Source organism: Anolis sagrei, chromosome 4 (assembly GCF_037176765.1).
Source record: "Anolis sagrei isolate rAnoSag1 chromosome 4, rAnoSag1.mat, whole genome shotgun sequence".
NCBI lineage: Eukaryota > Metazoa > Chordata > Lepidosauria > Squamata > Dactyloidae > Anolis > Anolis sagrei.
This window is the reverse complement of record NC_090024.1, coordinates 173,227,591-173,254,670: the sequence shown is the minus strand read 5'-3', so window position 1 is coordinate 173,254,670 and position 27,080 is coordinate 173,227,591. Positions and strand designations below refer to the sequence as shown.

The 27,080-nt window shown below is 40.7% G+C and overlaps 1 protein-coding gene across 3 annotated transcripts in view; it reads right to left on the bottom strand.

Annotated features, from left to right (window-relative positions):
* LRP8 (LDL receptor related protein 8) overlaps positions 1 to 27,080 on the bottom strand; it is a 241,602-nt gene that overhangs the window by 48,903 nt on the left and 165,619 nt on the right. For all 3 annotated transcript variants that reach the window (XM_060773528.2, XM_067467879.1, XM_060773529.2), the window contains exon 4: positions 15,307 to 15,435. In XM_060773528.2, the coding sequence (XP_060629511.2) occupies positions 15,307 to 15,435 (129 nt within the window). The remainder of the gene's footprint in view (positions 1 to 15,306; positions 15,436 to 27,080) is intronic.

The window sequence follows — 27,080 nt, the reverse complement described above, 5'->3', positions numbered from 1 at the left end:
TGCAAGTCAAAACAATAAATAACAGATCTTCCTTTCTTGATCCTTTCTTCTCTGTTTTAAATGTCAGGGAATAAGGGAGGATGCTGAACATCTAAATAGCCTAAAGGAGCCAGATCTGATCTTGGAAGCGAAGCAGGTTCAGTCCTTGTTAGCAGTTGGACATGGAACAGCCTGAACATCTAAATAGCCTAAAAGAATCAGATCTGTTCTTGGAAGCTGAGCAGATTCAGCCCTTGTTAGTAGTTGAATGTGAAACAGCCAACCTAGAACAGATGTTGTAGGCTATATTTCAGATGAAAGGACTGGCAACACCACCTTTGAGTATTTATTGCCTAAGACAGGAGTCCCCGGTAGCGCAGTGGGTTAAACCCTTGTGCTGGCAGGACTGAAGATCAGCAAGTCGGAGGTTCGAATCTGGGGGGAGCGTGGATGAGCTCCCTCTGTCAGCTCCAGCTGCCTTGCGGGGACATGGGAGAAGCCTCCCACAAGGATGGAAAAACATAAAACATCCGGGCATCCCTGGGCAACGTCCTTGCAGACGTCCAATTCTCTCACACCAGAAGTAACTTGCAGTTTCTCAAGTCACTCCTGACATGAAAAAAAAATGCCTAAGAAAGCTCTATGAAATTTATGGAGTTGCCATAAGTTGACAGGGAACTTGAAAGCACAAATTAACAATAAAATGTATTTTTTTTACCTGCCTCTACTTTTGGTTCAAAGCGATACACAACATAGTCAAACATATCTATAAAATCACATATTAAAACATACTTAAAATGCAACCATAAAATCTTATACTCTTGTGGAGGGAAAAAGCGGAGTATAAATAAATAAGTATCATCATCAGTTAAGGCATACCAATATTAAAATACATGTGACAAAAGTTAGAATGCTAAAAACAGAATGTGATTTAAAAGTTAGAGTAAAAGTCCATTAAAGGGAGGGGGCTAGAGAGTACCAACTGATCTAATGCATGCATCCAATGACTAAAACCCTGAAATTATGCAGTTTGAATACAATGACACAATGCACTTCATTTGCTACCATTAATTGTGTGCATGCATCCATTTGCATAAAACACAAGACATCCATAATTAATAGGTATGTAAAGGCTATGCTGCTTTTTCCATCTCTCTATTTCATAAATCTGTTGATTTCTTTATTAATCCTAAATTCAACTGGTAAATCCAACTACAGCACATCCACTGAATCACCAGTATTTATGTATTTGTTGGTAATTTGGCAATTAATTCAATTGGTCTAGTCTATCTGAGTGGATTAAGCCTAAGTGCTCTGATTATTTACTAAACCAGAATACTTGCACTACAGCACTTTAGATAAACGCTGTGATTTACCTGGCCTAAGGCCTATGCTGTGACTTACCATCAAATATTGAGTATTGATGTTCGCATTTGTATTATTTCTGTTGTTATGGTTACACCACCAGCCTTCTGTCCTCCTCGGTAACGCACAAGGGCACTTTATGATCTGTAGCACACTGGAGGGATTAGGGGGGATTGAAGGGCAGGACCTACAGGTCCTAGATACCTACAGTTATAACTACAACAATGTCTGTCATTATATGCTAACAGCTGAGATAGCAAATGAGGACTGGGGAGGGAATGCTCCTGGGGCAGGTGGATTCGCAGGTGGAGGGGCTGCTATAGAGGTGGTGACAGGTAGAGGAAGATACGGGAAAAGGAGACTAAACCATTCATTTCGGCCCAAAATTCACAACAACAATTCGATAAACCTAAAACATAAGAAGGATCTGAGACAAAAACAAATCCGGCCCAAAATTTACAATAGAACATTGGCAATTCCAAAAACTATTCATTCTACAACTCAAAAAACAATTCGGCCTAAAAACAATAAGAATGTATTGGCAATTCCAAAAAACTCTCCCGACAAGATACAGCTGAGATGCCAGGATGGTGGTCCCTCTGGGTTAAGGTTGGTGCTGTTCAATGCCAGGTAGGTCAACGGAAAGACCTCCATTATCCGAGACCTAATTCAGGAAGAACAAGCGGATCTAGCATGTATAACAGAGACCTGGCTGGACGAGGGGGGAGGGGTGAATCTCACCCAACTATGCCCACCTGGCTATCCTGTGCAGCACCAACCAAGACCCGGAGGGCGGGGAGGAGGAGTTGCAGTGGTCTATAAGGATTTTATCCCCCTGATCAGGCGCCCCATCCCACAATCATCATCATTTGAATGTGCCGGCTTCAGGTTAGGTGACTGGGACAGGATAGGGATTCTGTTGGTTTACCGACCACCCCGCTGCACGACAGTCTCCCTACCTGAGCTAGCAAATGTGGTCTCGGATATGGCGCTGGGCTCCCAGCGACTTCTAGTCCTTGGGGATTTCAACGTCCATGCTGAGACCCCCCTTTCAGGTGCAGCTCAGGACTTTATGGCCGCCATGGCAACCATGGGCCTGTCCCAATTAATATCTGGTCCCACCCATACAGCCGGTCACACATTGGATTTGGTCTTTACTCAGGGATGGGGTGATAGTGCTGGGGCGGAGGAGCTAACCATCACTCCGTTGCCATGGACTGACCACTACCTGATTAGGTTTAGACTTACTGTACCTCCCAACCTCCGCAGGGGTGATGGACCCATTAAAATGGTCCGCCCCAGGAGACTTATGGATCCACATGGTTTCCTGACGGCTCTTGGGGATCTTCCCACCTCCCTGGCTGGCGACTCTATCGATGCCTTGGTCTCTCACTGGAATTCTGAGATGACCAGGGCTATCGATGTAATCACTCCGGAACGCCCCCTCTCGAGTAGCCGGGCTAACCATGCCCCTTGGTTTACTGAGGAGCTGGCAGCAATGAAGCGAAAGAAGAGGTGGCTAGAGTGCGTGTGGCGTCAGAATCCCACTAAATCAGCCCAAACACATCTGAATGCCTTCTCAAGGTCCAATGGTGTGGCAATAGTGGCAGCACAAAAAACATCCTTCGCGGCCAATATTGCATCGGCGAAGAACCGTCCAGCTGAGCTCTTTCGAGTTGTCAGGATTCAATGCCACTTTAAATGCAGTCTCTGAGGATGTAACGAGGGCATCTGCTTGTCCGGTTTTATTGGATTCATTTCCATTGGTTCAGCTTGAGGATGTGGACAGGATCCTTGGAGAGGTGCGACCCACCACATGCATCCTAGACCCCTGTCCATCCTGGCTGATAAAGGAAGCCAGAGGGGGTTTGGCAGAGTGGGTGAAGGTGGTGGTTAATGCCTCCCTTCGGGAGGGCAAAATTCCAGCGAGCCTAAAACAAGCTGTCATAAAACCGCTGTTGAAAAAACCATCACTGGACCCCACTCAATTATACAACTATCGGCCAGTTTCCAATCTTCCCTACTTGGGCAAAGTCCTGGAATGTGTGGTGGCAACACAACTCCAGGGATTTCTGGTAGACACTGATTATCTAGATCCGGCACAGTCCGGCTTTAGACCAGGACATGGAACGGAAACAGCCTTGGTCGCCTTGGTAGATGATCTTCGCAGGGAGCTAGACAGGGGGAGTGTGTCCCTGTTAGTTCTGCTGGACCTCTCAGCGGCCTTCGATACCGTCGATCATGGTATTCTTCTGGGACGCCTCACGGATATGGGACTTGGGGGTACTGCTTTGCAGTGGCTCCAGTCCTTTCTTGAGGGACGGTCCCAGAAGGTGTTGCTGGGTGACACCTGTTCGGCTCCACAGCCGTTGTCATGTGGAGTCCCTCAGGGTTCAATTCTGTCCCCAATGTTGTTTAACATCTACATGAAGCCGTTGGGGGAGATCATTCGGAGTTTCGGACTGAAATGTTATCTCTACGTGGATGATGTTCAGATCTGTCACTCCTTCTCACCTGTCACCAAGGAGGCTGTCCAGACCTTGAATCGGTGTCTAGCTGCTGTGTCGGACTGGATGAGAGCTAACAAATTGAAACTGAATCCAGACAAGACAGAGGTCCTACTGGTCAGTCGTAAGGCCAAACAGGGTATAGGGTTACAGCCTGTACTGGATGGGGTTACACTCCCCCTGAAGTCGCAGGTTCACAGCTTGGGAGTGATCCTGGACTCATCGCTGAGCCTGGAGCCTCAGGTCTCAGCGGTGGCCGGGAGAGCTTTTGCGCAATTAAAACTTGTGCACCAGCTGCGCCCGTACCTCGGGAAGTCTGATCTGGCCACAGTGGTCCACGCTCTTGTTACATCCCGTATAGACTACTGCAATGCACTCTACGTGGGGTTGCCCTTGAAGACTGTTCGGAAACTTCAACTGGGCCAACGAGCGGCAGCCAGGCTGCTCACCGGAGCAACATACAGGGAACACACAACTCCCTTGTTGTGTCAGCTCCACTGGCTGCCAATCCAGTTCCGAGCACAATTCAAGGTGCTGGTTTTGACCTACAAAACCCTTTACGGTTCCGGTCCAGCGTATCTGTCCGAACGTATCTCCCTCTACGTCCCATCCCGGAATTTGAGATCATCTGGGGAGGCCCTGCTCTCGACCCCACCACTATCACAAGTGAGGCTGGTGGGGACGAGGAGCAGGGCCTTCTCAGTGGTGGCCCCCCACCTGTGGAACTCACTCCTGGGGGAAATCAGGACATCAACATCCCTCCTTGCCTTTAGGAGAAAGGTAAAGACGTGGCTATGGGACCAGGCCTTTGGGCATCCTGACAATTAGATATGGAATCCAGATGGATAGGACTGACAATGTGCGGAAAGTAGACCCTAACTATGAGTCTGTTAAACGCTGTCCAGCAATGAGGTTTGTATTGCTTTTACTGTTTTAATTGTTTTAATTGCTTTTACTTTATGGGTTTTTTGGATGTGTCGCCGATAATAATGACTGCTTAGGTTAATTGTTATCATTGTTATAATTGCTATTGTTATTGATGTTATGTTTTGTTGTCATGTAATGCGGGCATCGAATTGTGTCTTGTTGTGTAAGCCGCCCTGAGTCCCCCTTGGGGTGAGAAGCGCGGGGTATAAGCGACTGTAATAAATAAATAAAATAATTGCTGCTCTGGTCAGTTTTAGGCCCCTTCCACATTTGGTAATGGTAAAGGCTTTCCTTTGACATTAAGTCCAGTTGTGTCAGACTCTGGGGGTTGGTGCTATTCTTAGTTTCTTAGCCAAAGAGCCGGCGTTGTCCGTAGACACCTCCAAGGTCATGTGGCCAGCATGACTGCATGGAGCACCATTACCTTCCCGTAGAAGAGGTACCTATTTATCTGCTCACATTTGCATGTTTTCGGCAGAATCTGGGGCTTTTTTTTTTTGCTGTGTCAGGGGCAACCGCTCCTGTTGTGAGAGAATTGGCCATCTGCAAGAACGTTGCCCAGGGAACGCCTGGATGATTTTTGATGTTTTATCATCCTTGTGGGAGGCTTCTCTCATGCCCCCCGCATGAGGAGCTTCAGCTAATAGAGGGAGCTCATCCGCCTCTCCCCGGATTCGAACCTGTGACCTGTCGGTCTTCAGTCTGCCGGCACAGTGCTTTAACCCACTGTGCCACCGGGGGCTACAATCTGGGGCTAACAATGGGGGCTTACCCCGCTCTCAGATTTGAACCTGCGACCTTTCGATCAGCAAGTTCAGCAGCTCAGTGGTTTAATCCACTGTGCCACGGGGGCTCCTATCTTTCCACACTGACACCCCCCCCCATATCCCAGGATCTGATCCCAGGCTATCTGTTTATCCCTGGTTATTTGGCAGTGTAGATGCCCATAATCCAATTCAAAGCAGATAATCTGGGATCAGATCCTGGGGTACAGGGCTGTGTGGATCCAGCCTCTGATCTAGTCCAAATTATCTTGATATTTGAGCTAGTAATTCCAAATGGTGTTCATGAAGGAAGTACAAAGAGCAAACAAAACAATGTGATTTCATAAATTCACTCTTTAAAAGCACCCCAAACCTGCCACTGGAGAGGGTGGCATTTCTGCTCTATGGAAGATTGACTTAGACGTAGGAATATGCTTTCCCACAGGGTGAGAAAGGTTTAAACAGTTCACAGAAAGTTCAAAATAGATTATAAATTACCATAAACTGCTTAGAATTTTTTTTGAGTTGACTGACCAAAACTAGTGTAACTGATTAACTGTTTAATCACTCAGTTAGCAACACAGGCCATAGTATTTATCGAAGGTAGTAGTTTTTCCTCAAAATATATCATGATTTGTTGTTGACATAAACATAGAAGCATACAATTCCATGGCTGCTTCAGTGTGTGAGTCCATCCAAATACATTTTTCAGTATGTTCTCATGAAATAATGTATTAGACCATTTAGAGCTTTCGGTCCTTTGCACAGAATTGGCAATATAATGGACAATTAGCATTCTCAGAGTATTGCTTTCAGTTTGTACTATAATTGTTCTGAAAATGGAATGACACAAAATAGACCTCCTTATTCTGCAGTTTAAATGAGACCTCTCAGCTATGCTCCCAATTTTGCAAGGACTACCATTCCAGAAACATCCCCAAGAGACAAACAAGTTTCTGAGTGTATTATTTGCTCTATAGCATGTCATGCTGAAGCGGCAAATATTATTTGTCACATTGTTGAAAAATTCATTGCACTTTGAATTAAGGCAGAAAATCATATTCCTAAAATGGTTAAAGTGACATTCTGAAATGCATTTCTTGAACCCATTGTAGATGCTGTTATGGATTTCCAAAATGATCTGGAAAGGAACAGCTCATAAATGCTAATTGTGTGCCTCAGTGTTGCCCTCGGCAAGGAACCTTAACAATGCTTCACTGTCTCATAAAACCATTTTGTAGTTTTTTGACTAGGTACCAGAGACATCCAGAAATGTAGATGGGATGAAAGAGATAAGCTACAAGGATGATAGAGGAGGCCACATGAAGATTAAAGTTTTACTTTTTAAAGATGCGGAGTCCCCGGTGGCACAATGGGTTAAACACATGTGCTGGCAGGACTGCTGATTATAGATCAGCAGTTCAAATCCAGGGAGAGTGGGTTGAGCTCCCTCTGTCAGCTCCAGCTTCCCATGGGGAGATGAGAGAAGCCTCCGTCAAGGATGGTAAAACATCAAACATCTGTGTCCCCTGGGCAATGTCCTTGCAGATGGCCAATTCTCCCATACCAGAAGCAACTTGCAGTTTCTCAAGTCGCTCCTGACACAAAAACATTTAAAATATGAGAATGAATGTGTCTCCAAACTAGACTGGAGGTTGGCTTTGCTGTGAGAAGCACAGCTTTCAACAATACCCTTGATCCATGCTGGCATGAATACCCTGCCTAGAGTCCAGATGCTACTTCCAACTCATTTTATGTCCACCCTAGGTGTTCACAGGCCCTCCCCTCCCAAAAAACTATAAATGACTGGCAAGTGTTTTCTGGATTTTTAAAAAAACCAAACGTTGTCTCAGGCCAAATATGAACTTCAATGTATGTGTCTGAAATATTTTGCAAATAGCCAGCCTCTGGAGACTTCTGGAGGTGCAATTGCTCTTTCTCAACATGGGCAAATAGCATGACTGGCTGCCACACTGACAATCCCAGGAGAGGACAGGCAACCTATGAGTTGAAGCACAGTGCCCACTCCAATGGTGTTAAATCAGAAATGTGCTAGTGAAAGAAATTCAGTGTTGTTCTTGATGATGACTTCATTTATAGGACACCTTTCTCCCAGAATGTGACTCAACTTCCAAAGACAGTCAATTAAAAAATGCCACAATTAAATTTAAAAACAATTAAAATCACTGCAAAACAGCCCAGTATACAATAATTCAAAAGCCAAAAGTTTCAAAATACAAATAACACATCCCAAGAAAAGGCTCCCAAACTCACACTCTAAACTCGTACATAAATGACACTGAAGACTTTCTGCATATTTATATATGTGGACATCTAACTTTATGAAGGTATGAAATACAAATTTGAGATCTCAAATTCTGAAGCAAATAGCCTGAGGGTAAGCATGCCCTAGGAATGTGTCTATCCAAAAATGAACCTGCTTCCAACCTTTCATGCCTACAGGCTGCTTCCAAGTCAGTGGCAAAATAAGAATATACTAAGCTGATCAAAAGGAATAAGTAAGATTCACTTCAGTGGGAGAACCTTGCAACTAGGAGAACCAGCAGCCCAGACTCCCAGCAGTGTAGCCCTTCTGAATAATGATGTACAGAGCCATGTTCCAATGTTCGTAGTACAGGATAATGAGGTCATTGCCCCATATAAATTCTACTTCCACTAATTGAATTCTCCTGAAGGGAATTATCCATTATGGCAGAGGTGAAGGCTGCTGCACCGCAAAAACCTAAATATTCATAGAATTTAGCACATTTTGTCATTAAATCCACTGAACCAAAGGGGAAAAAAAAGATCATCTGGAGTTTGGCATATCAAATTTTGCTTATGAAACTTTGTGACAAACAGAAAAATGGGACTGTTGGGAAAAATAATGGGGGGAAAGGAGGTGGCCTTCTCCTCCAAACCAGATCTGATTAAAATGAATATAAAAATATGTATATTATAAAACAGTATGTTAGTGAATCCATTGCATTTCTGTTAATTTTATTGTGTATTTTTTGTTGTTACTCAGTTTACACACACACACACACACCTCTAGAATAGGATTTAACAGAAGGATGGGGCGACTTATACAGTCTTCCAAAGCACACTCATTGAGCAATTTTGATTTATTTGGAGTTTTCTTTACAAAGGATGAAAGGGAGGATTTCTATCTTCAAGAGTGGGAAGCACGCAGTCTTGTAGTAAACACCAGCATGCCTAAGGCCTATGAAGTGCAAAGAGTTCCTAAAAATATTGGGAGATGTTCCTAGGACCTCTTATCTTCCAGAATAAATAGAGCAATATAGTCTACCTACTTGTGTGTGTGTGTGTGTGTGTGTGTGTCAGGAGTGACTTGAGAAACTGCAAGTCGTTTCTGATGTGAGAGAATTGGCTGTCTGCAAGAACTGGCCATCTGCCTGGATGTTTTGATGTTTTACCATCCTTGTGGGAGGCTTCTCTAATGTCCCTGCATGGGGAGCTGGAGCTGACAGAGGGAGCTCACCCGTGCTCTCCCCGGATTTGAACCTCCGACCTGTAGGTCTTCAGTCCTGCTGGCATAAGGATCAACCTGAGTCAAGGTGGGTGAAAATATGATACATAAGGCTATTAATTTGCTCCTGTGTTATGCTGTAGTTTGAACACAGATGATCAAGTTCAGCCAATCCCTGAGTTCTTCCTTTACTAATTACTAGCCATAGTATGACAAGGAGTAACTATCTTCAATTACACTTTGACTAAATATAAAATGTGACAGCTTGACAAGGAGTAAATAGGATCTTCAATTAGACTTTTACTAACTGTGAAATGTGATGTCTCCAAACTATAACATGACACTTTGTTTTCAAAATGCCTTCTAGTAAAGTGAAATATGCATCCCTAGTAAAATATTTTTTTCCTCAAGACATTTTTGTTTCAAATAAAAAAATATCTAGGAATAATCTAAAATTGGGGTGAATGTCAAGCAAAATGACAGATTTGTCAAGCGAAAGTCTTTGATAAATCAAATAAAGCAGAAAGAATACTACACCCTTAATTTTCCCTGCTGTTTAACTATTGGACAGCTGGAAGGATTAATGTTTGTGTATTATGCCCTGGCTATTCAGAAATTAAACATAGTGTACAGCTGCAGCTTTATCACTGCTTAAAGTATTAGAATTCCTTAGAAAACAGAAGCAATTGCAGAGAAATCCGCATCGTCCTTAGGAAAATATCTCATTCCATATTCAAATTTATCCTGGAGGAAATTTTTAAAAAGATGCTTATGTGGTTTCACCGACACAATGAAATGGGTGTGGTTTTGGCATGAACATATAATCTCTTTGTCCTAATTAAATGCAGAGCAGTGCATTCATGGCACATTAAGCCTGACACTTAAATTGCACAACTAAAAAGATTTTACAAAAGCTCTTCTGCTTGCTAGAGTGTCCATTCTAAGTCAGAGCAAGACAGGGTAGGGAAACACAGGTGCACTTGCTTCTCTTGCACAGGGAAGTTCCCCACGTGAGTCTTTTAAGCATGATGTGACATATATTTGCACTGTTGTGAGGTTAGGTAAGGTGAGAAGCAGAAAGCTGTAGTTTAGGGGTTCCAGTTCAAAGTTAGCCATTGACTTTATGGAAAACCTTAAGCAGAAAAAAGAAGCATCAAGCCTGGGTCCTAATCCAGTTTTCTATATTTTCTCAAAAGACATATCAATTCTCCATGATACCATTGCTAGTAGTCTCCCTGGTTTTGCACTGTTTCCCCTCTTCCCATTATGGGGCCCTTCCACACAACCCTATATTCCAGAATATCAAGGCAGAAAATCCCACAATATCTGTTCTAAACTGGGTTATCTGAGTCCACACTCAGATAATGTGAGATTTCCTGCCTTGATATTCTGGGATATAGGGAAGGGTCCTAAGAGGCAGAGATGCCTAATACTTAGCTACAGGGAAAGCAAAGAGCCTTAAAAGTGAAAATATGCTGGTATCAGTGATCCCATCTATTCACTTTAACCACTGGAGTGGGTACTTGAAAAGAGCTCTTAAGTTGGGTCTTCAGGCTAAAAGAAACTCCCATCCTTGACCTACGGCAGTAGTTGCCAAAATTTGGTTCTCTGGGTGTTTTTGGACTTCAAATCTCAGAAGCTCCAGCCAGCTTGGCCCAACAGCCTAGAATTCCAGGAGCTGAAGTACAAACCATCTGGAGGACCAAAGTTTGAGAACCACTACTCTAGACTCCTTTTTCTTTCACCCTCAGGGACAAAAATACAAAATAAAAAAGACTGCATTTATTTTATACAACAAATAGAGGAGTGTTACAGCTGCTTCACAACAGAAATTCAGTAAAAACTGCTTCTGGTAGTAGGAAAGTGAATAGAAGGAACAAGTGCATGAATTTTATCACAGGAAGCCTCCATGTTATCCCAGTCAGGAGGAAACTGTTGAATATGTGCAGTTATCTTAAATTATGTTCATGTGTGATTTATACTAATTTTTACATGGTAGCCATCTAGGAAGTTAGTGACATGACCCATAAATTAGGAGTATAATGCACATAATATAATAGCAGTATTTTATGGAAATAGGAGATGATAGAAAATAAATCCTAGGACAAAGTGCCTTCTCACAATTCATGTCATAGAAAGTGCACTCATACCATAATAATAATAATGGAAAATGTTCATCCTATTTAAAAAAAAACCTGTAATGATTTGGGTACTTTTTGGAAAATTATACGATTGCACTGAAAGATCTAGTAGATTTCAAAGCAAGGAACCTGATCACTGGTATGCTTTGTTTCCACAGGATAACAACAATAGAAGAATGAATCAACTACATTTTAAGACATTTTGGATCGTGTTATGATCTACACATTGTACAACAGCACACAGTATTTCTATGTTCTGAATGAAAACCTGCCGAAACAGTTGCTGGAAGAGGAAGAAGGGATGGATTTTGCTTAACCTATTTCTATTCTTAGTAAGAGACACATTCAATGAACCTCTTGCTAGTTTGCAATGGTACCCTGATAGAATCATCCCTTTGGATGCCCAATCCAATATATCAATGGAAAAGAGATATATCTTTCTAAGAATATGGGTATTTCATTCGGGAGACTACTGAACAGCAGGTAGTTCAGTCCTCAGAGTTGAATTAAACAGAACAGACTGTGTTATTAGTAAATACTGATTAAAGCTAAAGATCTGATAGTCACTGGAATCACTTAAAATCAGATTAGTTGGCATTGCTCTCTCCCTTGAGATGGGTGGAAATCATTGCAGTACACAATGAGAATCTGAAATGGAGCTGGACTTCCTTTCCCCCCCTTGTTTTTGTGTGTACAGATGTGCTGTAGGTTTATCATACACCTTCCCCCTAAATCACAAAGGACAGATTCAATATTCTTGGGCCTTCACACATCAGATCAGGGTCAGATTGATGATAAAAGTTTCCCTTGTGCCTTGGCAGAAACGATACCTCTCAAGTAAGTGGTGTTATATATCCACCAGGGAAATTGCTTGGTAAATGGTGTTATATATTCACCAGGGAGATTGCTGACTGACCTCTTTGTCATATCTAACACAATGATCATGATGATAGGAGCCACGGCCAGCAAAGGTTAGCATGTCCCAATCTATTAAAATGTACTACAGAAAACAGCTAGAATGAAGGCTGCAAACACCCTCATGTTAGTCTTGAGAGACAGGCTGAGGCACCTGGAGAAAAAAATGGTGGGTATTAATTCTTCCCTGAACAATCCTTTCCCCTAGTTGTGTCTGACTCTGGAGGTGGTGGTGCTCAACTTGTGGGCTATATTTCAGAGCTAGGAGTGGCCAAAGCCACATCTGAGTACTCTTTGCTTAAGAAAACCCAAGGAAATTTATGAGGTCACCAAAAGACAACAGACTTGAAGGCACATTCACACACATATTGCCAATTCCTTCTTAGCTAGGCTCAGCCTTGGAAATTGTAAATAAATTAGCCCGTGGGGCTGAGAGAAAGATATACATCCTCAGAAGGCACTTGTAGAAGGGAGTCCATTGGATCAAAAATATTTAAGCACTCCCTTCTTCCTCCTCTTGATCACATGTGCGTGAGTCAGCAAACTTGACAAATGCAGGTTTGGAAAAGATACGTAGTTTTACTCTAACTCAGGCATTGCCAAAAGAGACCTTTGCTACATGCAAATTATTCATCTTAATAATATAATAAATAATAATAACACTTTATTTATATTCTGCCCTTTCTCCCTGAGGGGACTCACCTGGTAAGGGAAGAATATTGTATAATGCCTGCAGTTTTACTCCAACAAGAAATACTAGAAGCAAGGTCTGTAATACATAGAATACAAAGTACTCAAGAGGGACTTGTGCTTGGGAAGAAGGCATTGTCAGGGACTTTGCAAGATCAAAGCAAGGTGTTGACATCAGAGCACTACAAGTTGGCCTATGGGCTGACTAGCCACGTAGCTAGCTAGTGAGACCAAAGGCCTTCCATAAATACAGTAACCATAGTAATCACATATGCATTCCTGTTTCCAGTTTATACCTTGTTTTCTGTGTACCACACAAAGGAAGTTTGTTCACAAAGACAAGAGTTTGGGAATGTTATTTTTGGACTACATTTACCAAAAATCCCCCAAATTTTCAAGATACTTAATAAAGTAAAGGGAAAGGTTTCCCTGACATTAAGTCCAGTCATATCTGACTCTGAAGGTGGTGGTGCTCAACTCAATTTCTAAGCTGAAGAGTTGACTGTAGACACCTCCAAGGTCATGTGGCCAGCATGACTGCATGGAGCGACATTACCTTCCCTCCGGAGCGGTACCTATTGATCTACTCTCATTTGCATGTTTTTGAACTGCTAGTTTGGCAGCGGGAGATCACCCTGTCCCCGGATTTGAATCGCTGACCTTTTGGTCAGCAAGTTCAGCAGCTCAGTGGCTTACTCTGCTGCACCACCAGGTGCACAAGATGCTTACATGCAAGAAATTAACCAGCCATGGAGAACTAGGGAGATAGTTTCCCTTTAAAAAGATGAAGCTTAAGCTTTTCAGAATTGATCACTCGGTTCACTCTGCGATCTAGTCTTCCCATTCAAGTAAGTCTAATGTTCCTTTGCTGCTTAGTTGAACACATTTATATCTGAAATTAAACATGGGTTGAAAGGATAGTGGTGGACAAGGAAGAAAATGCTGTTAATTTTAAAGCATAAATTCCACTGCGTATTCTTTCTTTGTTGTTTTACAACCAAATCAAATTAGAGGTCTTTTCCCATCATTCTGATTAATAAAGAAATATTTTTCTTTTATTTTAGTAGAAGGAAGTTAGCAATATCAGTGCTCAAGAGAATCACAATACTAGGTGCAGTTATGGGAAATGGGTTAAAATGGAGTCACAACCCCATATTAATGATGTGTGAACCCCCATTTTAAAAAATTCTGTTGATGTGGGACACGCTGGTGAGATAAAACGGGTATGGCTGCTGCATCATCAGAGACAGAAACTCCCAAGACAGCAAGTCATGAGTATTATCTCCCATCAACTGGTATGGTTTATATAGATTTAAAATGCAATTGTAAAGTTTTCTTCTCTAGTCATGAATGTTTTGCACAACAGGATGAGAAATGTACTTCTAAACTTGACAGTTTCCCTTTCAAAAAGATTTTAAATGTGATGTTACTTTGAAATTTGAGATAACTTTATGTGAAAGGCATATACCCTCACATGTGACAAGAGGCTTCACATTTCAGGGCATGAAAAAAATGGAGACGTAACATGTATCCCCACCATTCTTTCTGCGAACGAAAAAGCAACAAAGATGGGAGAAAAAAGATGGGAAAGATTCTGAACAGAAATGAAATGCTTATAAAGTATCTGCAGTTAAGATTAGAGGGATTTTATCAGATTTGGATAACAGAAAAGATTAAATCAAGCCTTTGAAATGTAGAAGCCTTGAAAATAGCAGAGATGTGTCCATGTTCACTCAGAGCAAGACAGCTTAGTCTGACAACTAGAGAAAGAGAAGCCACAACAATCCAATATGCAAAGAAAAGCAATATTTCCACCTTATTGTTATTTACTCATCAGGGTCTACAATTTATCATTTTTTAAAAGCAGACTGCAGTCAAGACATATAAAACATCTATACGTATTTAAAACCATGTATTCCCTCATATCAAAAGTATTTAAGCAGTGGATCAGCTGTCCTCAGTGGCGCAATGGGTCTTGTGCCGGCAAGACTGCTGACCAAAAGGGATTCAAATCTGGGTGGCTGGGTGAGCTCCCTATGTCAGCTCCAGCTCCCCATGCGGTGACATGAGAGAAGCCTAATACAGGGTGATAAAACATCAAACATCCAGGTGTCCCCTGGGCAATGTCCTTGCAGACGGCCATTTTTTTCACACCTGTAGCAAATTGCAGTTTCTAAAGTTGCTCCTGGCATGAAAATAAAAAGCTGTCCACAGTGGCCTTCAACACATCTATGGAACGGGTAAGAACCTGGGAATCCGTGTGTCTCTATAGCCAATGTTAGTATGAAACATTCAACAATTCCAATCCTATAAATTACTATGAACAAGCATTTTTGATCTGGAGAATTCAAGATTCTGCTGTGTTGCATAATGCAATACAAAAGCATTTACCCAGAGCAGCTAGGGTAGTCAGAAAAGGCCAGATGGAAGGGCAAAAGAAACAAAAGTCAGTTAATTTGTTGCCTGAGTGGGTACACAGAGAGCATGAATAACAACAGGAGTATGAAAGCTGCATTATTTAGACTCACTATTAGTGCAGCCAGCTTCGTCAACTCCACTTTCACAGTCCTTTTCTCCATCACATCTCCATGAGGAAGGAATACATTTGTTGCTGGAGTCCCCACAGCTGATTTTTTCAGCTAGGCATACTTGTTTGGCTGAGAGGGAAAACACATAACATATAAACATGTATTTTTCAAAAATGAATAATTGACACATATAAAACAAAATGCACCACATATTAATAGGTTATATCTAGGGGTTTTTTGCCTTTGTTTAGGCAGAAACACATGTTAGCGTAATGAGTGGTTTTGCTTTGAGAGCAAAAGGAATATTTCACACAAAGGTCTGAAAGCTTCATACAATACGCTTCATATAATTTTGCTTTCCAGAATGACTAAACGTCACCCAGATATTATGCAAATAATTTCACTGACACACTTCTGGGTATTTATTGGCTTGCTCTATATTGTCACTATGTGGAGCAAAATAATGGAGCTACAAAGGAGAGCTCCCTTCAAAGACCGGCAGACTAGATAATCAGAAAACTCTGGAAATGTAAGTGGTTGAAAATCAGAAAAAAATGGAACTCAGTGGCCTACATACTGCTGCAGAGAGAGTTAAGATGTGTAGTTCTGAGCAATTTTAGCAAAATAACAACAACATGAAAGAGAAAAATGACTAGTTGACACCCAAAAACCATCACAAAGAGAATACTCCTGTTTTTCTTTTGTGGTGGGATTCATAACACTGAAGTACACAAGTCACAATAACATTATAAGCAACAGACAATTCACTAAGCTGTTCTACAAAGTTGCTATAATGAGGAATGTAAAATAACACAGTTGGACAAACTCTCAAAATATTGTTGAAGGCTTTCATGCTCAGAATCACTGGGTTGTTGTTTTTCGGGCTGTATGGAACATGGCCTTAAAGCCCAAAAAACGTACAACATCTCAAAATATTATTCCTCTTTTTGATTTGGGGGAGATTACTTCAAATGAAAAGTGTTCATTAAGTGGACTTAAGTGACTTGGTCTGGTGTAAGAATTGTGAATGGTTTTCAATACTGCCCAACCAACCATTTGGCTCAGGCATGGGCAAACTTTGGTTCTCCAGGTGTTTTGGATTTCAACTTCCACAATTTCTGGAGGATCAAAGTTTGCCCATGCCTGGTTTACCTTTGTAAGTATCATTGGAATAAGCCAAGATTCATGTCCAAGGACGTATTTAACCTTCCATAGGCTATTCAAGTTCTAATGATCTTTCTCTTCCCCTACTGCACAACATAAGGGGACTACCTATGGCTATTTTTAAACATGGCAATGCTGATTCAAGAAGAGCTTGGAAAACTCATTTTTCTGGAACTCATGTTTCTCAAAAATATATTTCCAAGCTGTCAACACAGATTTAGTTTGGTCACTGAATTTTGTCATGTAGATCTGACCCTGAAAGCTGTAATATACTCCAATCCAGACTGGCCCAAATACTCCACTTTTGAGAGAAAGGACATGGTGCCAATCTTCCTTGTCCAGAAATGGAGTGGATTGGCAGATAACTTTATTTCATCACTACACTTGAAGGTAGCAAGTTTTCCTTATGAGGTACCTTGTACTGCACTCATTTCTCAGTATCTATCAACCTTCAATATCACTGGACCTGACGCTTTCTCTGCACCATTGGCCTGATATTAACAAACAAAAAAGAACTGATGGGGAGACTCTCACTAAAACTGAATGGGAAGGACATATTCCCAGAGTCTCCTGTAAAAATGTTTCCCCCCTACCCTATCCACAGCCTTCATTACCACAAAGGAATTCAGTGAACCACATTTGCCCTCTTTAACATCTTCTTAGTGGGTTTCCAATTTGAAAGCAATCAGAACAGCCATACAGACTTTTTCTGGCTATCGTGCTCTGTAATAGGGAAATGAAAGGCTACTAGGAGCCACCATTAAAACAAAACATTTTACCTTTTGGAAAAAGGAATATTGAATAATTGTGGAGGGAATACTGTCAGAAACTAATCCAGTAAAATCTGTTTGAAGGAACAGAACTCATTATTTTCTGCCAAAAACCTATTCATAAGAGGGAGCAGAAGACTCCACGACAAAGCAGGATCCACATGTAAGAGCCCTTCCACATATAACCCAGAATATCAAGGCAGAAAATCCCACAATATTTGCTTTGAACTGGGTTATCTGAGTCCACACTGCCATATATTCCAGTTCAAAGCAGATAATGTGGAATTTTATCGAGCTGTGTGGCATGCCCTAAGACTCCTAAAGATCACTTCATATATTCTAGACCACACCCTGGGATGAGTATTAACACTTATTTTGTAGAGATTGCTCCAAAATATGACAGTGATATGGCTGAAAGCTCACTTTTCACTCCTTAGAGGCTTCAGAGAAGAGAGTGAATAATTACTGAAGGAACAGGTTATTTATGTTCAGATGTTTACAGATTTACTGTAGTGCTTTTATTGTTAGATAATGCTGTTTTCTCTCATTTTTTTCCTAGCAAATGGTATAGAAGTTCCTTGTTCGGAAATTTCTTGACTTTTAGTGGCTACATTTAGAATGCCTCAGAGTATTCATTGGCGGAAATGCAACAGGCCTTTTAGCTAACAAAGAGCATCTTCCAGTATTTTGGGGCATGTCTCCAGGCCCGTAGCCAGGATTTTGATTCGGGAGGTGCTGAGTTTGATTCGGGGGGGGGGGGGGCTGAGGATCTGCCCTAGCAAATCTTTTGTATTGTTATCCCAATACCCCCATGCATATGGGATATATTGAGCATGGTGATCAGATCATGATATGAATAAACATAACAATTTAAATAATGTACCAGTAAAGCCTTTTCACGGACCACTCTGAGAATTGGGGGGGGGGGGGGGGGCTGAAGCCCCTCAAGCCCCCCCCCCCCCCGGTTACATGCCTGAATGTCTCTATTCTCTTTCTTGGTTTTTATTGTATGATATCCTGGTTTTGTTCCTTAAGAAACGACGTTAGTCATCTCAGTAATTAGGCACATTTTAAACAGTAAATCTGAGCAGTTAATTCAACAAGAAGAAACTAGCAGTTGCCAATGTATATCAACGATAGGATGGGAGTTAAACATAAATGGCAGTAAAACATACACACTGCCAACTTCGGCTTCTAAATCTAGCTGTTACACTATAAAAAGCACACAGTCAAGAAGAGGAACTTAAGGAAATGACGAATGAAAAAGCATTGTCCAAAGGAACCAATACTATTTTGCACCAAATTCTGATGAAATAAAAGAGCAAGCTATAAATAAAGAAGTGTTCAGTTGCAGGCATGGATCATCTCTGCTTATTTGCTTTCTTAACGTTTAGGTTTTTGTGGATGCATGTTCAAAATATGTTCTTTCATGTTTAAAGTGTGTTTTCAGCTTGGAAGAGGCTGGAATGTTTGACAGTGATTGCGGTTAAGGTTTGTGTTTATACAAAATATAGGGGAACTTGGCTTTTCTGAAACGGTCCACTAAAAAGACTTGGTTAAAGATGTCAGACACATCAAGACCAATTTATCACAATGGAGCACAAATGCCAAGGATGGACAACAATGCTTTATTTATACAGACACAAGGGCAAAGATGACAAGACGGTTCCATTGACTCGCCACAACCAATGGCCCATTCATTCTTCTTGTTCCCTTAACACACCAACATGGCCAATTCTTTCACAGAAATCGTAGAGCCTAACTGGCGCCCCACTGCTTGGCTTCCCTTTGCGCCACTGCTGAGCTTTTCAGGCGTAGGACATTATGTATATTCAAGGAAAAGGAGAGGTAACATAATGGGTTTGCTTTAACAAGACCATTTGTCAGATTCTCACCATACAGGTACTCTGTAAGCATGGGCTAAATAGAATTCAGCAACTTCCTTTTGTGGGAACCTATAGATCTTTTCAATAGCAGGCTAGACAGCATCCGGGAGTGTGAAAAAAGGCCCATTTTTGTGGAAATGTATCATCTTGAAACCATGAGGCCCCCTTTCCCACCAACACCATGTTAAGATTCTGAATTTCCTCTCTAAACTATGGATTAGCACAAGAAAGCAGCTATTTTACTGTGGTAGCAACCGAGTCTCAGAGTCGAAGTCTTGTATCCTTCCAGATGTTGCTCCCAGCATTTTTCATTATTACCTATGATGCCTAGGGATGCTGCATGTTGCAGTTCAACCACATCTGGAGGGTTAAACAGTTCTCACATCTCAGCTAGATAAATATAAAAAGTGGTATGCAGTTGTAGCTACTTTCCTAGGTTACTACACCTCAAAACACTATAGTGTTTTCTTGCTACTTCGCGGTTTGCTTTTCATGGACTCACTGTTTCATGGTTTACCTTCTTTGCTACTCACCAGGCTGAGTCCTGGCTCTGAAGAAATAATCATACACAAAGGAACACGCCAAGGATGCCCAATGTCACCACTAATATTCGTATTGGCGATGGAAGTATTATTAAGGAACATAAGAAACGATAAAAACCTAAGAGGACTGCAAATAGCTAAGCAAAGCTTCAAATACAGAGCCTGATTTAATCTGTATTATTGAGGACCCAAGATCCAACATCGAAAACTGGTTAGAAAAAATAGAAGAATTTGGTGCTCTGGCTGGCTTTAAGCTAAACAAAAGGAAAACTACTATGCTGACGAAAAACATCTCCAAAAATAATCAAGAAGAGCTGAGTAGGAGATGTGGCATCCCAATAGTCTCTCAGATTAAATACTTAGGGATACATATTACGGCAAAAAACTCACAACTACTACAAAATAATTATGAAACCAAATGGAGAAAAATGAAAGAAGAACTAAAGAATTGGAAGAATCTAGGTTTATCTCTGCTGGGCAGAATTGCGGCCGTGAAAATGATCATTCTCCCTCAACTGCTCTACCTCTTTCAAAATCTGCCAATAATTAGAACTAATAAACCATTCTAAGACTGGAACAGGGACCTTTTGAAATTTATCTGGCTGGGAAAAAAGCCTAGGATAAAGTTCAGGAACTTGACAGATACGAAAAAGAGAGGAGGGTTCGGCCTCCAGGATTTCCAACTCTATTTCGAGGCAAGTTGCCTATCCTGGATAAAGGATTGGATTCGTCTGGACAGAATGAAGATACTAACACTAGAAGGGTTTGATCTAAGAACAGGGTGGCACTCCTACCTCTGGTACTCCAAGATCAAGGTGGAGAAGAACTTTAAAAACCATTTTGTGAGAGCAGCTATGATAAGAGTATGGGGAAAATATAAGTACAAACTGTACTCTAAAACGCCGCTCTGGCTCTCACCGTTGGAGGCACAACAGCGAAGACTGTTGGGTCCAACAGACTGGCCCACATACGGAGAAATCCTGATGAAGAAAGAAGGCACTCTTATCCTGAAATCCCAAGACGAAATCTCACAAAAATTCCAAAGTGTCTCATGGTTTCTATACATGCAACTGAAGGAATACTTCAGAAAAGATAAGAAATTAGGATTCTGTGAGAAGGACAGATTCTGGGAGATCATAATCAAAAGAGATAAAAAAAAATATTACAAATATATACGCAAGTCTGTTGGAATGGGCCACCGAAACAGAAACCATAAAGGAGTGCATGATAAAATGGGCCATAAATGTAGGGAGATCTATCAACTATAACGAATGGGAACAACTATGGACAAAGAAGATGAAACACGTTTACACGGTGGAATTAAAGGAAAACCTATACAAAATGTTATACAGATGGCACATGACTCCTCAGAAGTTAAGTACGATGTATAAGGAGAGATCGAATAAGTGCTGGAAGTGCGATACCCAGGTGGGATCCTTCTATCATCTTTGGTGGACCTGTCCAGTAGCCAGAAAGTATTGGAAGGGAATTCAAGAGCTATCTCAGAAAATACTGAAAATAAAAATCCAGATGAAACCGGAATATTTCCTGCTGGGCATTACTGACAACGATTTAGAACTAGATTGTAACCAGGACATTCTGTTCACTTACTTTATGACAGCCGCTAGAATTGTGTACGCGAGGAAATGGAAACAGAAAGACCCAAGTTCGACAGAAGAGTGGCTATTCAAAATTTGGGACTTGAAGGACATGGACAAATTGACCTACTACTTGAAAGATTACACAGGATCCCCGGTGAAAAGGACAGACTGGAAACAGTTCGAAGATTTTATGAGTACTTACTAAATAAAGAAGAAATAAAGTTCCACTAAAGGGAAAGTAGGACAAAGGGAAGTGCATTCATTTCAATCAACACTAAGGGAAAACTAGATACGAAGAGGAGCCGAAAGAAGGAAGAAGACACTAAGAGAAGAGAAAGATAGAACTGTCGGAAAGATGATTGGGAAGCCCCAAACTTCCCCCTCCCTCCTCACTACCTCCCCCCCCTCCACCACCCCCGTTTTGTATTTTGGCTATCACCCCCCCACCCTTTGAGGGGTGCGGGCAAGCATACATGTAAGATGTAGGTTGACATTGTTTTTGTAGGGATGTGTGTGGATTAACTTTGTTATACATGCCCCCCCTCTCCTGTCCCCCCCTTCTCCCTTCACAACCCTTCCCTATACCTTTTAAATGTTATTTGTACAACTTGCAAAATTCTAATAAAATTTATTTTAAAATAATAATAATAATATTTAGATGAATAATCCCATCCTAAAGAATCAGGATATAATCTGATACACTGTAGGTTGAACTGTTAGTTTCATTTACTTCACACTGAAATAAATGACCCTTTAATAAAACTAACCTTTTCACATCAATTTCATTGAGTAATAAGAACAATTGGATCCACCCCATTGCAATTTATGTAGGACCACAAAATGTGAAGAGTGACACGATTAACTATTAATGGTACATTGATGGCATCTCATGCAACATTACCACACACACCAATTCAATAATCAACATTTGGAACAATCGCAAAACATTCAGTGTCACATGCTAGTAGAGAAGTAAAAAAAAAACAAGCCAATTTAATTTAGCGTAAAATGGGAATCTCTAGTCCCTTGGAATTCAACAAACTACTGACCATACATTATCATAGGCTTGGGCGAATGGAAGCAGAAATTCCACAAAATTTGGAGGGCCACAGATTCATTAGCATTGGTTTTCCCTCTTCTCTCTAGGGAAAGCTTTACATCATCTAGTTTTCAGTTTAATAAAGATTTTTAAATTCATAGAAGTAATTTTCCAAACAGGTTTAGAAGGCTCAGAATCAGAATCTAGAAGTTTTAGTAGTAATAACACTAAGTCAAAATTTGGAAGCTCCTTCACATCCCTTAGCTCAGTGGTTCTCAACCTGTGGGCCCCCAGGTGTTTTGGTCTACAACTCCCAGAAATTCCAGCCAGTTTACATTGTGTTAGGATTTATGGCAGTTGAAGGCCAAAATATCTGGGGACCCACAGGTTGAGAACCATTGCCTTAGCTGAAGGCATCCAATAGTGGGGAGTACTATGAAGACAAGGAAGAACACTAGGTTCAAGGCACTAGCATTTCAGAGTAATGATAAGCCTTAAGAGATTTTATGTGATTTTGTGTTCTTTGGAAACTTTTAAACAGAGGCTGGATGGCCATCTATCAGGGGTGATTTGAATGCAACATTCCTGCTTTTTGGCCGGGGGTTGAACTGGATGGCCCATGAGGTCTCTTCCAACTCTTTGATTCTATGAACAGCAAAACAATGAAGAGTTGCAGATAAGCTGGGTGACTATGTTTGCAGAGCAGCTTTGGACATCAAGGATGGATCTAGCTAAACATTGCTAAGTTATGAGTGTGTGTTCTGAAAAAATCATAAATTAAGTGTGCAAAACAGGTGTTTTTGTTTTTTAAATAATTATAATGTTTCCTGATTTGGAGATCTGCAAGATGTTTTATCTTGTTTTCTGAAAAATAAGAGTTATAATATTTTTAGGAAACCTGTTTGGTTCCATTTTGTGTAGAAAAGGTCTGTTGGTTAATTAAATGGTCTACCTCATATGGAAATATGTTTTCTTGCTCTGAATACTGTGGAATGCCCTTCCTTTTACAACGGCAAACACTCTGGTGAACATAGGCTATGATTCATTCCTTGAAACACTGGAGAATTCCCATGGGGTCAAAAAGAAGTCATTCAATGCAAAGTTTTTTTATTCGTGTGAGTTAAGCTGATTAAAAAGGAGTTACTTTTGAGAAAAGTGAAAGACATAAAAGATCCAACTATAGCAGTCAATAAATCCATATGTTCAGTATATGAAATGTATATATATGTGGACAATTAATAAAAAACCCACCTCTGATGAAAATTGCTGAGTTTGCAAATTTGAATAATTAACTTATGGCTTTAGGGCTTTAATTGCAAATTACTACAAGAGAAGCCAAAGATGTTGGGGAAATAACCAATATGCAGAGTAAAATTTTATACCCAAAATGCTGTAGCATTATTCATAGGATCATTGCTTTGAAGAATGATTAATATCAGCTCCCACTAAGAAATTTGTCTGATAGTGGTTATTTCCTCAAATTTCCAGGGGAATAGTAAAGGATTTACTTGAGTTTATTTCGTTTGCATGAAAAAGCACAGCTCTCTCACAGATATAAAAGTCCTGGGATTCTGTTGACAAAATTGCTTTCTTTGGTCACTTAGGTTATATAGACCACTCCTCCAAAATCCGTGTTTCCTGACAACTGGGATAAAAGAAAGCTTGTTTATTTTGCTCATCACTCCCTTGAGTCAAATCAGTATGTGTCTTGCTTTCATGAAGGTTAACTTACATAATTATCAGTGTGCAAGACAAAGAGTCAATAAGCAACTTCTGAAAACCCCAGATTCTGCACTTTATAGCTGGAGCAGAGTATGGTGACAGGTGATATTTCAGGAAATATAATCATGTCATTATAAATCAGCCTACTTTTGTAATCAATGGTGCAGGTCAGATAGACAGCTCTCCAGTAACTCTGACATGTGCTTTAGAAATAATTTAGTTCCAAGAGACTGGTCTTAAAAAGTAAGAACTGTTACAGAATGGTGCTAAATGGGAAAAAAATGATCTATCCTGGCTGGGGTTGATGGTATTTCTGCTCTAATACACCTGGCAGTCACCAAGTTAAGGAAGGTAGGTATATGGAAAGCGAGTTCTAAGTATCGCCATCTGTTCCTGAGTTTGAGGACTTTAAAAAAGATGGGCTATTCAGATTTCAACATTATTCAACAGCACACAGCTGTAAGAGGGTCATTCTGAAAAACGCTGCCAGCCTATGAACCCATAAGTCTCCAAAATGAGAGGGGCCATTGTGAAGCAAATTGCCGTTTTGAGACTCATGAAAGACCATGTGTCATTTCTAAAGTCTAGATCCATATGGTCAGACTGAACATTTCCCTTAATTGCTTTAGAAAAAGAAGAAGTGGAAGCATCAGCAAACCTTAAGAGTTGCAGCTGGTCTAATAAGCAAGCAACAAAAGCAGAATCTACAAGCCTGAATAAAGAAAACAGCCATTCTAAACATCCTGAGCTTTGGATCTACTTGCAGCTCAATATTTTGTTCCTGAAAGAGACTGAGGAGAAAGAAGGGCAAAATGGAAGATTAAATGAAGAAGAAGAAGAAGAAGAGACAATAAAGAGAAAAGTCCTTCTTATATCACCACCACCACCACAATAATGGAAGAACTGAACAGGAAAGTCTGAGCATTTTTTCTTTGGGGAGCCATATTACTTACAATCAATGATAAACTATGATACAAAGCATAGCTAGCGAACTTTTGAATATTTGTAGAAGCCAACTAGCTAGGTGGCCCAGGCCATTATGAGCAATGGTCAGTGAGGATACAGGCTGTAACCCACCAAATTCTAGACTTTCACACATTCCCATCCCACTTGCTAAAATATTGCTCGTCTACCTGATAATTAATCTAAAGTTAGAGTCATAGAATAATACAGTTGGAAGAGACCACATAGGCCATGTAGTCCAACAAAACGTTTTTGACAGGAAATATAGCCACTTCAGCTAAATAGCAGAAAATCAATTCAATTTGGTGATGGAAGTAAATTCTACAGACATGATAGACTGCCAAAAAGGCAAATAGATGGCCTTGGAGAAAATTACGTCTGAAGTCTCCCTAGAAATGACTTTGGGGCCTTTGTACTTTGGACATATTTTAAGACAATATGATTACCTGGAAATGAAAATGCTTAGCTAAGTGGAAGGCAGTAGAAAAAGAAGAAGCATGCATTACAGCTGGACTCAAGGAAGTCACCATCATGACTTTATAAGACTTGTTTAGTTAATAATAGGAGATCTTGTAGATCTCTCATTCATATTCTTTCCATATTTATTTTTTATTTATCATGTCAAAAGCAAGTTGAGGGTATAGTTATAATGTATTTAAAAACACAAGTTAAAACTTGGCATTATGCTGAATGTCCTTTGACCAGAAGCTGGAGTGCCTCTGCTGTTGCTGTGAGAAGGTCCTTCATTATACACATGGCAGGGCTCAGGTTGCATTTTAGTAAGTGGTCTGTGGTTTCCTCTTCTCCAAACTCCATTGTCATGGACTCCATCTTTGTAGCTCCATTTTCTCTAATGGGGATAGTCTTCCAATAAATTGAGGTGAACTTGATGGTAATTAACAACAAAGTGACAAATTACTACAAGCTTATTCACCTTGCATTGCGAGCTCACATCTCATCACAACTATATGTTCTTCTGCTTACCCCCTTTCAAACATGGCATTATAAAGCCTTACCATGAAAAAGGGATTGAGAATCATCAGTCAATTGAGAATTGTATCAAGTGACCATATTGATTGGGACACTCTAGAGTAGTGGTTCTCAACCTGTGGGTCCTCAAGTGCTTTGGCCTACAATTCCTAGGGAGTTGAAGGCCAAAACATCTGGGGACCCACAGGTTGAGGACCACTGTTTTAGAGTGTAATCTCATGAGTAACTTTTCCAAGCTCTAACACTCAATATGACTACAAGATCTATCATCCCTTACTGCAGTGTATTCCATTCAATTTATTTCCGTATTATGTCATATGACTAGAAAATCATAGGACTGGAATGGCTGAATGTGAGTGTTAAATATGTAGTTTCTTTTTCACAGTAACAATAAAGAAGAGTAAACTGGACTTATACAAATTGTTCACATTCTTGAAACATTTAAAAAAATCCTAATCATCTAGTGTTATGCAAGCTTCTAGGGTACAAGATTTGTTTGTTTCTGATATCCTACTTCTCAGTACCTGCATTCAGTACGGAATTATAAAAATAGTGCTCCTTTATAACAACAGATCGTACATTTTGATTATATGATGACAATGAAAATTAAAAGGAAACTTTAATACGATCAATGTGATAGCATTTACAAGCACTCATCTGCAAAAACTATTCAAACAAGTTGTAATCTACCCTCCCACACACAAACGCCCCAGATACTGGGATACAATTCACATTTGCTTGTCTTAAAGATTAAGCCATGCATGTCTAACTACACATGGCCAATCCACACCCCATTGCTATCCATCTGCCTCTCTCACTCCTAGTAATGTTGGAAATCTGCATCTGAATCCAAATGCTTGTTCCGCTTAAACAAACAAACAAGCGAAGTAAGTAAGGGAAAAAAATCCTAACCTGGCCAACTTTGTTCTTGACTGAGACCAGAATGTGGAAACTTTTTTTAAATCTACAACTTCCAGAATTTCTCAGCCACCATGGCCATGTTTTTTGTAACTTGTCTCATAAGAATAGTGTACCCAAAGTAACTTTTCAAGGCTCTGTCCAAGAGACATGCAATTTCAACTTTACATTACCTTTCT